The 11,237-nt window shown below is 40.8% G+C and overlaps 1 protein-coding gene across 10 annotated transcripts in view; it reads left to right on the plus strand.

The window, feature by feature from the left end:
* LOC103145236 (paired box protein Pax-3) overlaps positions 1-6,735 on the plus strand; it is a 29,779-nt gene extending 23,044 nt beyond the window's left edge. For 7 of the 10 annotated variants that reach the window (XM_016676662.1, XM_016676666.1, XM_016676664.1 and 4 more), the window contains exons 8-9: positions 92-371; positions 4,338-6,735. In XM_016676662.1, the coding sequence (XP_016532148.1) occupies positions 92-371; positions 4,338-4,372 (315 nt within the window). In that variant the 3' untranslated portion in view covers positions 4,373-6,735. Of the gene's footprint in view, positions 1-91; positions 377-4,337 lie in introns of all 10 variants that reach the window. The other 3 variants (XM_016676663.1, XM_016676668.1, XM_007562598.2) reach the window with 1 other exon arrangement.
* The last annotated feature ends 4,502 nt before the right edge of the window (positions 6,736-11,237 follow it).

An 11,237-nucleotide genomic window follows, 5' to 3' on the forward strand; every position in this document is an offset into this window, starting at 1 on the left:
TACACCAGCTCAAAACAAACAAACAAAAAATAAAAAAAAAGTTTTTTTTTTTTTTACTTCTCATTGTAATACTGTTTTCTCTGTAAATCAGGTGATGGGTCTGCTGAACCCAGGCGGCGTGCCACACCAGCCCCAAAGCGACTACGCCATCTCCCCCCTGACAGGCGGCCTGGAGCCCCCCAGTGGCATGGCCGCCAGCTGCAGCCAACGCATGGACCACATCAAGGGTCTGGAGGGTCTCTCCAGCGTTCCCTCCATGTCAGCGCTGCCCTCCCTGCCCAGCTCCCAGTCTTACTGCACCCCGTCCTACAGCTCACCAGGCTACACAGTGGACCACGTCGCGTCCTACCAGTACAGCCAGTACGGGCAAAGTAAGGTCAATAAACGTCCCCTTTTTTAACTCCACACACCTTGCTTGACATCTGCACTGGTAAATTTAAACAAATACATAATCAACATATTAGGAGGTTTTCTAATACTTCATTGATGTGTAAAAAAAAAAATAATCAAAGAGGAAATAAGATGCAAGCAAATTTCTCGTTGAAGTATTGATGTAAGAATCAATACTTTTTTATTGGAAATTTATGGGATAAACTAACACAAAGTAATTGATTATTGTGAAGCAGAAGAAAAAATGAAACATGGGTTTAAAAATAACAAGAAATTATTTATTATTATTATTACTTATTTATTTACTATGTAGGTAAATCATTAGTATGCAATGGATATTAATTGACTAATTTGATTTAATTAAAAACTTATATTTTCATACAGTGTTATGCAATTTTACAGTTAGCATTTGTTATTGCAATATCAATATGTCTCAAGAAGATGTGGGCTAATTATCATCAGTTTCTCCATTGCAATATTCAGCAATAAATTCACAATTATAAGATTCCCTGATGTCATGCAGTTCTTGTTCCTTATATGTTTGCGGAAATACATAAAACAATCACAAATCCAGCTTTCATAATGCAGTATAATGACTGCTTCAGGACTGCTTCTTCCTTAAAACAAATGCTTTAAAAATGACAGGATTAATACATTTTATGTTGCTCAAATAACGTTAAAAACAATATTCTTCCGAATCATCCCCATAGTTGTTCCAAGTCAGACTAAGCATGAACGTAAAGGAAGTTTATAAAAACTAAATATCAGGACACATTGTTAAGATATCAGCTTTGATGACAGATGTTAACTGACAAAAGCAGATTTTTCATTTCCCCCCTGTAGTTTATTGGAGAAAATCACGTCCGCTTCAACCTAAACCGTTTCAGTCACTCTTGATTTTGTTTGATGATTAGATTATTTCTTCTTTTTTTTCCCTCTACATATAGCTAAAATTTAACTTTTAGAAATATGAAAGTGAAACAAAGATGAGTAAAATTGTATGTCAAACTTGTACATTTATTTAAAGTAAAAATGCTAATTTAACAGCTAAATTAAATAAGGTTGAAACGACTGCTACGTTTAGTTCTTTCCATCCATGTTGATTCTTTATTTTTATTTATTGAAATTTACATGGAGAAAGCAGAGCCAAAGACAAAATGTATGCAGTGCCATATTAAGATCTACCAGTTACTGCATTGATTTTGATGTCTTTAAGTCAGATTGTAGTTCTGATTAATTAATAATTGTGCTTCCACCCACATAAATCAACAAAGTTGTGACAAAATACTTTTCTCAGTCCTCAGAGATTATGTAACAACATCAACATTCAGCCAATTTTCTGTGTTTTTTATGACGCTCCGTTCAGGCTTTCTGCTGGAATCTGCAGATCTTGGAAAATAAAATACTTGAAGCAAACCAGCCAGAGGGGAGGGTGATCATGTGCCTCAGTTCTAACGTCTGGATCCACCACGCTGCCTGTCCCTCTTCCTCCGCCCTGTCATGTGCTCTCAAGTGTTGGGGTTAATTGTGCAGAGCTGATTAAGTATAAGCCATAAACGTCCTGGCGCTGTTAGTGAGCTCCACGCTCGGTTACACGGCAGAGTCAGCTCCCATCAGGGTGAAGCGAGGCTGCAGCCCTGTCTGCTGGCCCCCCTCAGAGCGTTTCCCCCCAGAGGATCCCTGCAGCCAGAGGCTCCCTCACATCACATTACCCACATGCTAAAGGACTCAAATCAACTTCAAACAAGCCTCCGTCTAACTTCGGAGGACAACGTCACTCTCCGTCACAGCATGATTACAGCGGCCGGCGTTTCCAATTGTGGTCCGCAGGGGGTTGGCCAATCAGGTTCATCCACTGACCCCATGGCAACCTCAACAGAACCGGGAACCTTCAAAGAGAGCGGAGAGCTCGCCTCTGCCTGCCTCCATGTGGCTGCAGGTATCAAATGAATAACTAACTTAATATCCGAGAGCAGCAAATGTCTAATGAAATATCGCGGTCAGATATCTTAATGTGGACAGAAGAAAGAGAATGAGAGTGTGGCAGTGTGTGCATAAAGGACAGCACACACACTTGCACACTTCTCCGCAGCGTTGCACGGCTGAACGGTCCATCTTGATGTGATTAATCAGTGCGACTGGATAGCCGGTGTGCGGCTGGGTTTGGAGCTGCGTAGGAAAAGGTCTTTTCTGGGGGTGGACAGATCCTAACAGCCTCTGGCAGGTCGACTATTGGAAACAGGTGGTCGGATTGAGGTCAGCTGGGGAAGCAGCGCCGCTGCAGGTTCCAATACTCCGTCAGAAACTGGACCATAACTGAGCTCTCACCGGACTGCCTCAGGGAAAACACAGCGGCAATCCATGAAACACTTGTTTGTTTTTAGTCGGGCAATGTCACTGTTGCCAAGGAGATGTCTTTCTTCTTTTTTTTTCCTCTGCAAAGGTTACCTTCCTGTCAGGGCAGCCATTAGATATTTTGTCTTTGCTTACGGTAATTTGTGAAGTTGTGCAATTTTCATAAAACAGTGATCCAAATTATAAAACAAGATTTTCGAACCAATCATTTGAGACATCTCTTCTACAACTCATGTAGTTTATGTATTTTATTACTTTTTAGAAAATTGGTCAACTTTTTGACCTGAACCTGAACAAATTAGCAGACGGTTTTCTATGCATTCATGCAAACTGTAGAATTGAACATAGTATCAAATATTGGTAACACTTTATTTGAAGGGGGTTGAATAAGACTGTCATGACACTGTCATAAACATGACATAACATGTCATGAACATGAATAAGCCTTCATGAATATTTATGACTGTTGTCATAAAGTGTCATTCGGTAAATTATGACACTTTTAATACAAAGTTGGCATTATTCAAAATGTCTTTGTTATGACAACTTGACATTAACCAAGAAATCATTACTGTTTAAACTTTACCTTTAATAACATAAAGTTACCTAATTTTTAAAGTGCAATCAGTAATACTTTTATAACAAATTTATATCAGTAATGATTTCTTGGTTAATGTCAAGTTGTCATAACAAAGACATTTTGAATAATGTCAACTTTGTATTAAAAGTGTCATAATTTACCGAATGACGCTTTATGACAACAGTCATAAATATTCATGAAGGCTTATTCATGTTCATGACAGGTGTTATATCATGTTTATGACAGTGTCATGACAGTCTTATTCACCCCCCTTCAATAAAGTGTTACCCAAATATTTTGTATGTACAGTTCAACATGTCCACCAAACGTTACTGAATAACCTAATTACTGTATTCTGTAACAAATGTAAGTTTGTCTTACATGCGCCAGGATTAATCAATGATGATGCATTAAATTTAACATTTAATTCATTTATTCCACATAAAATGAACTCAACTTTCATCATTTCCACAGTGCTCCAAAAAAGTATTCACACTGCTCAAAGTTCCTCATAGTTGATGCTTTAATTATAACCACAAACTTTAATTATAAACACAAGTTTTATAATAGGCAAAGACAGCTCAAAGTTATGAAGTGGAAGTAAAAGGTTACATGGTTTCCAAAACTTTGTACAAATAAAGTATAGTTGTCATTTGTGTTGTTTTAGCTCCATCTTTTGAACTGCTTTGTGTTGGTGTGTCACATAAAACTCAAATAAAATACATTGAAGCTTCTGGTTGTAACTTAGCAAAACGTGGGTGTGAATACTTTATGTAAGGTGCTGTCCTGCCTCTTTTTCCCTCTTCCTCACACCTTTCCATCACCCTGCCCTGACCTTCCCGTCCAAATCACATTTGTCAGATGCTATGCTAACAACAGCCATATGTCAGCGGAACTAAAACACATGCCCAGAATTTATGGCAGCCATATATCTCTTTTATCATCTTTCCACCTAATATTCCCTTCGCACTGGGAATACTTTAACACTTGCTTTCTCCGTTCTCTTTCACAGGTGCCCTTCCTTATTTGAGGCCTGAGATCACCTGATCAGCCGCGTCACAGAGGGACACGTCCGCGACTGAAAAGCCTTAACGTTTGGACCAAAACCTGCTTTCATTTATTATGACACATTCCCTGCTGCAGGATCTTCTCTGTGGAGCGACAGACTATTTCAAAAACGTAAAAGAAGGGATCATAAGATAGAATATTAGAGCAAAGGCTGCACACCGATAGTAGACATTCCTGCATCTGCCGCAGAGAGGCACTTTCCACTGACATTAGCAAAGATCACAAAGTGTCTCTGCTTGTGGCGTCTTTGGAAAGACCCCGAACCCGACTCTGCACGGCAGCCTACCTTAATGGGAACAGTTTACATACCTGAGCGTTGCATCATCACTTGTAAAATTCCACATATCATCTTCATATCAACCCCTCCCAGTCGTAGCAGGAAAAGGAAGGGGCTCAGTTGATTTTTGTTACGTTCACTCATTTGAGATGTCCACACCCCACACATGGAGAGAAATTCCAGAGAGAACGAAAACAAACACAAGCTAATGAATCTGGGGCTTTTTTTCCTTTTTTTGTTTCTACTGTATCAGACGCCCTAATGTACACTCCAGCTGTACAACAGGCAGAGTTTGGTCAAGCGTCCCCCCCCCCTCCCCTCAAGTACCCTGTATTTCCCTGTCTCCGCTCTGTCTTGCTGGTGTTTTCGGACGCCAAGGCGAAAATCCCGGCCTTTTGTAGTTTTTCAGAGCAACTCAGAGGAGGTCAAAGGGTGACTTAGGCGAGAGTGACAGATGAGAGAGCTGGCAGTGGAGGGAAGCGAAAGAAGTAGCTTTAAAGAAGAGTGGGGAGGGGCGGAGGGGACAAGCAAGATCGATCGCAACGTAAAAGAAAACCTTTAAAGGTCCCATCTTGGTCAGAGAAAGCCAACGGGTCACAAGTCACGACTGAGGGACATTTGAGAAACTGAAAGAGTTAAAGACTGAAGGCAGCCATTTGCCCAGGTGACCAAAAGTGCAATATCACATATCTTAGAGACCACCCTCCCATTAAAAGCTGTTTGAAGACAAATACATGCATAAGATACATGTCTGGAAGTCTTAAGAAACACTTTGGATTCATACCTTGGATCAAATTTTGAACATGTGTGCCTTAAAAGCTTTTGGGTCCAAAACAAATAGGCAACACTTCTAACACTGAGGGGCAACGTTTCAAAAAGGACGAAGGGATAAAATGGAAGAAACACAAAGCCAAAACTCTGCAGTTTATTACTTTGTGTTGCTTCTGACCTATTTATTGTCTTGCAGTTTGCAAAGGAAATAAATGCTGATTCGATTTCTGATGCATAAAGTCCTGGTCTTAAAGCTGCAGTATGTAACTTTTATAAAAAATATATTTGTTGTTAAAACAGTCATTGAGTCATGACTCTGAGACAGATCATCTGTGGAAAAGATGAAGCTGCTCTGCCTCCTCCCTGTGGTTCTGCTGCCATCTGTAGAAATACACCGCTTGTGTGGGGTGTGAGCAGTGCATAGAGGAGCATGATTGACAGCGCCAAGACCCTCCACCTGGCTCTGATTGGTTGTTTCTGACCAAGCGGTGTATTTCACAGCAAGGATGCAGAGGAAATCAATAATTTTGTCAGATTGTCTTAACTCATATTTTACTGTCAATACATAGTGACTGTTTTAGCAAAATAAGTATAAATAAATATATTTTTAGTAAAGTTGCCTACTGCAGCTTTACGTACTTGTTGTGGATATAAATGTCAGATTCATTTTGGGAAACTGAACTGTTCACAAGAACTGGGTGCACTACTTTGAATTTATTGCAAATTTTCTTCAGTCCAAACTGGGTCAAAAATATACACGCAGGCCCCAGTTGTACATCCAACCTAATATTCGGTCATAGTCCCATAGCAGGTTGCAGAGAAACCAGAGAAATATCCTCTTCTTCCAGCTACAACACTGACTGGGAACTTGACCACTCTTCTAATGGTAATGGTCATTTATGTTGGCACAGACTCAGCTTTTCAGCGTAGTTCATACTTTCTCTGGGCTTAGGGCGGCACCGTCACACAAGCCTGGTATTTGCTGCCTTTATTCAGAAGCCAATGGGATGTTTGTTTAAGTTCATCACCCTGCTCTGTCCAACTTTCATTGAGTGTTTGAATTGAAGGATATTTTTACAATCCAGGAGTAGCCGTGCATCAGTTTGTGTTATCCACTGCTACCAGTGGAAGAATAACAGTACCTCATCAAGATGGCATCACCATGCTTTGTGACTAGATAGCTACCAAACAAGTGAAACTTGGACACAAATGAGCGTTCCAACAGGACAATGATACCAGACACATAAAACCTTTTTTAAAGGGGAGTCTTTTATGTAAAATCAACATACACCCCCCCCCCCAAAATGTTGCTTTGATTCTGTTATGCATTTTTAACAAATCCTTGAATCTCCCATGGCAGCCATTTGGGGGAGTCTAAACACCTCTCACACAAAATCTCTCCCACTCCTTCAAACTAGCGGCAGCAGCAATTAGAAAACACCTGTTTTAACGGCACGTCTGCTGCGCCCAGTCCTGATGTACGTCATCACAGCATTGCAGTGATGACGTACTGAAAGCAGAGCGTCGGAAAGAGTTGGAGCTTCTTAAAGTGACGGAGGTCCATTTTAAGGTGTCAGATTCAGTTATAACGCAAAGTCGAATTTTGATACTCCGGTTTCATAACAACTGAAGGCAGCATAGTGACTTGATTGTGCTATAAAATGAATCAGGATTAGAAGAGTGGCCAAATATTCAACCTCATGTATGCGAGGAGTTTGTTGGTGGGTATAAAAAGTGTTTGGTTTCTCTGTACCTTGGCGTCATTAAGAGAAATATTCGCTTAATGACACGATTGAAAAAGAAAAAGAACGATTTAGCTGCATCACGGAAAAAAAACAAAACAACTAACTAACTAAAATGACATTCATGTCCTGATAAGTCGGTTCACATTTTTGAGCAGAGCTGTACATGTCTATTGTTATTACGTGGTGTGTCAGCAGTGTTATGGAAAACTATTCAACGCGGTCCAACAGAGTGGCGGCTTCAAAAGTACTTCACCCATAAAACTTCCAGAAGCGCTTTTGTTTTTGTCCTTCAGTCTGCACAGACTGACGCAGCCCTTTCATTCCCATGATATATAAATATTTTTTTTGTATTACTTGACAAAGCGATGTGACGTCACGTCACGTGTACAAGCGCATTATAATTTCTATTTATAATAAAAGAAAACCCCTGAAAATAGCTGATGTTTTGATCTCTTTTTTTTTTTTTTTTTTTTTTTTTTGCTAAATGGACTCTTTGTGCCATTTTCGTTTCGTGCTGCAGCAGAGGAAGAAGAAAGGCGAGCGAATGAGATTCCCCTGTAAGGACGAATGAAAGTGCGGCTCATGTGAAGGCGGCTCATGTGAAGCTTTCAAACCAAAATAGGCCTGCGATCAGCAGACACATCAGAGTTGACGCTGAACACAGCAGGCTTTCTCACGGATGCAGACATCTGCATTGGTGTTTATTAATACCCCTCTCCCCATACTTACTGTAACAAACTAACTTTTGTTTTGCAGCCTCTCGACGCAGAGAGCGAGCCTTAAAGCATATTGTACAAACAGCCGGCACCCTCCGAAACCCCCCCAAAAAACCCATGCACCGTGCTCACATCCACAAGGCCCCCTCTGTGTGTGTTTGTGCTCCACATGCATTCATACTTTCTATTCACTTATATAGTGTTGTTTCTGTGAGCGCATGTGTTCATGCAGCCCGAGGGTGTTGAGCCTAATTATAACATTCTTCTGATTAATCGTGTCTGCTCGCCGGCCGGCCGGCCTCGGAGGGGCGGCGCCGCCGTGCGCAGCTTGTGCAGCAGGACCACACACTCTATAAATAAAGTCTGAGTCAATAACAACGCCGAGGATCACTCATAGTCTTGTCAGCTCTGTTTGCTGAGCCTGAGTAATTCAGCTAATGTGAGAACACTTGAGACACACACACACACATGCATGCACACACACTCACACACTGGAAAAGCACAAGCAGCAATGCTCAGATCTCCCAGTTGGCACACACACACANCACACACTGGAAAAGCACAAGCAGCAATGCTCAGATCTCCCAGTTGGCACACATACACATACACACACACACACACTGTTTGCTTTCTTAATCAGTCCATACCATTAAAGATGAAGACAAATCACACCTGTTGGGTTCCTAAATTGAGACATTATTTTAATTAATGAACACTTCCCTGCACTGAGAAGCCCATTATTTCATTAATGCACCCCGGGGTGTAGTTGTAAGCAACTATTTTAATGACGTCTCAAACGGCCACATAATGATAAATATTTTAGACAGAAATCCAAATCAAACAAACTAAATTTCCCCTCTCATTAAATGTTAATATCAATATTGTGAAACAACACACGCTCTATCCCAACGGCTGTTTCATACATTTGTGTGTAATTTTTTTTTAGGAAATTCCGAAAAGCAAAAAAAAAAAAAAATTGTAGTTGGCAAACTCTATGAGCTGTTTTCTGTTTGCTTGACTGATTTATCATCACAGTCTGAGTGTGTATGTCTGAGACATAAACAAACAGACAGATGTGTTGGCACCCCTTCTAACGATGTGTAAATGTCATCTCAGTACATGGTATTCCAGTGCCATAATCTCACACTGAAAAAATGTTGAAAAATAAATCTTTTTGTTCGAGTTCATTTCATTCAGTTAGGAAACAATCCCAGGCTGAGAAAATAATCCTTGTTTTTGCTGCAGGCACACTTGTTGGTACCCCTTCTGCACTTCTGTTTTGGTATTAAGGCACACACAGAGGGATCTGCAGACAATCTCTGCAGATCCTGAGTCCTACGTTTTTTCTCTCCTCTCTTCAGCTCACCCAGCAGCTTTTTTCTATGGCCCTGTGAGGAGTCTTGGCAAGGTGTTTTGGGTCATTATCCTGTTGAAAGACCCAGAGGAAAATACTTTTTCATTTTCCTGGAATATTTGAAATCACCAGGAATTTGAAAAAAAAAAAAAAAAACTCACACACTCTCTCTGTCTATCCGTGGCTCCTCCACCACGCTCAGCAGCGATTTTCCAAAAGTCCTTTGGTTCAAACCAAACTCATTTGGAGCATTTGTTGCTTAAAGCTTAATCTTATTTTTATGTTTTTTTTTTTATTATTTTTTTTTTTTTATCTGACCGAAGAAGACAGTTCCAAGTTAAGAACCCAGCAGTTTAGCAAACTCCACATGTTTACATTTCTGTAACAGAAAAGTGACAAACTTCTCTGGGCCTTCCTGGGGTTAATTTTTACTTTAAAAAACTGATGAGACGCTGGAAAAACGGTTGTTTGCTAAAAGGAGTTAGCCTATTAGTAAAGCCCTTGAAGCCTAAAATACCATCTCAACAATTAGCATCTTTGTTCTCATGTTCTTGTGCCTGTATGTCTAATAATTTAGCTGTGTAAGGGATTTTTGAATTCAAAGCGTTGCTTACTTTGTCAATGTATGGTTTTAAGTTGCCATCGATTAATTACTGGAGATGCAATCCACTTGATTAAAAATTTTAATCGCGTTCCACCGGTATTCAAAATATTTAGATCGTTTTTTTTTGACAACTTTGTCGTTGAGCTCTTGAAGACAGATTTGAATCTGTAGAAACCCTCTGCAGAAATCAGAGAAACAAAATATTTGAAATGTAAAAGCCCAACACACTCTTGCTTTTGCTCTAGTGAGGGAAGCTCTCACGGCCGCGTCGCACCGAGTGATCCAGCATTTCACATCGCAGCAGACAGGCCCCCGGGTTAAAGAATTTGTTTTTCTCTCAGTGTTGTGATCCGACGTGACCTCCAGAATGAGGCTAGCAGCTGCCTCTGTCATTCCCACCGCTGTTGGACTTGTGTGAGGACCGGTTCTGATGGCCCAGGTTTCTCCATACGCTTCTGACCAGCTGCCACTTGGACGGTTTCTCTCTCTGCTTGTGTGGATTTAGCCCAGATGTTCTGGTCTCCTTTCCTGGGCACAGTGAGCATCTGATAGCAACTCTCACATGTAGATGGGAAAACCATCATCATGCACCCTCCTCTTAAAGTGGCATCAAGATTAAATTTAATTTAAAACATACAGAATTAACTTATCTTCAAAAGAACATTAGCTGCACCTCTTCCCGTCTTCATTTAATTGTTCTCCTCAGCCCCGTTGAATCCTCATTCCTGCTCTGCTTCTGCACCAGGTGGAAGGAAGTACAGGGACACGTCCTCCAGCTTTACCCCTGTACACACACTTAACCCCTGACAGCCCCCCTGCATTCACACACTCAGTCATCGCAGGTCCCGGCTGCTGTTGACCTGAGCACTAACACATGCTGGGGACAACTTAACCTCTGGACCTCCAGACAGAAAAACAGATTGTCAGAGGAGAGGGCAGGAGGAGGAGGAGGAGACGGGATCAGGCAGAGACAGAGATGCTTGAGCAGAAGCTGAGTACTGGTATCCATATTATTGTCTGATTTCATTTCATGCATCAGTAGAAAATCTCAACATCTGTTCTCCAAACTCCTCACATACAAATGTACCAGTCAAAATCTTGAGTGTTTCTAACTTGTATTTTCTGTAACTGGTCAAAAGTCTTTTTTTGTCATTTTTGTAATTTTGTAGAAAGATTGTCATAGGAGTAGAACAAAAAAGAGGGCTGCACAATAAGTGATAATCAGTTTAGGAATGGGGAAATAATTACTTTTAGAAATGTAGAATTTTTGCCCCTCGCTGGATGAAGATAGATAAGGATGAGTTTCCTTCTCACATTTCATGACAAAACCCCGTGGCGTCTAATGCTCTCTTTCACTGGTAGATGGAAGAACGAGAT

The sequence above is a fragment of the Poecilia formosa genome, unplaced genomic scaffold (genome assembly GCF_000485575.1).
Source record: "Poecilia formosa unplaced genomic scaffold, Poecilia_formosa-5.1.2 Scaffold138, whole genome shotgun sequence".
In the NCBI taxonomy this organism is placed as follows: Eukaryota; Metazoa; Chordata; class Actinopteri; order Cyprinodontiformes; family Poeciliidae; genus Poecilia; species Poecilia formosa.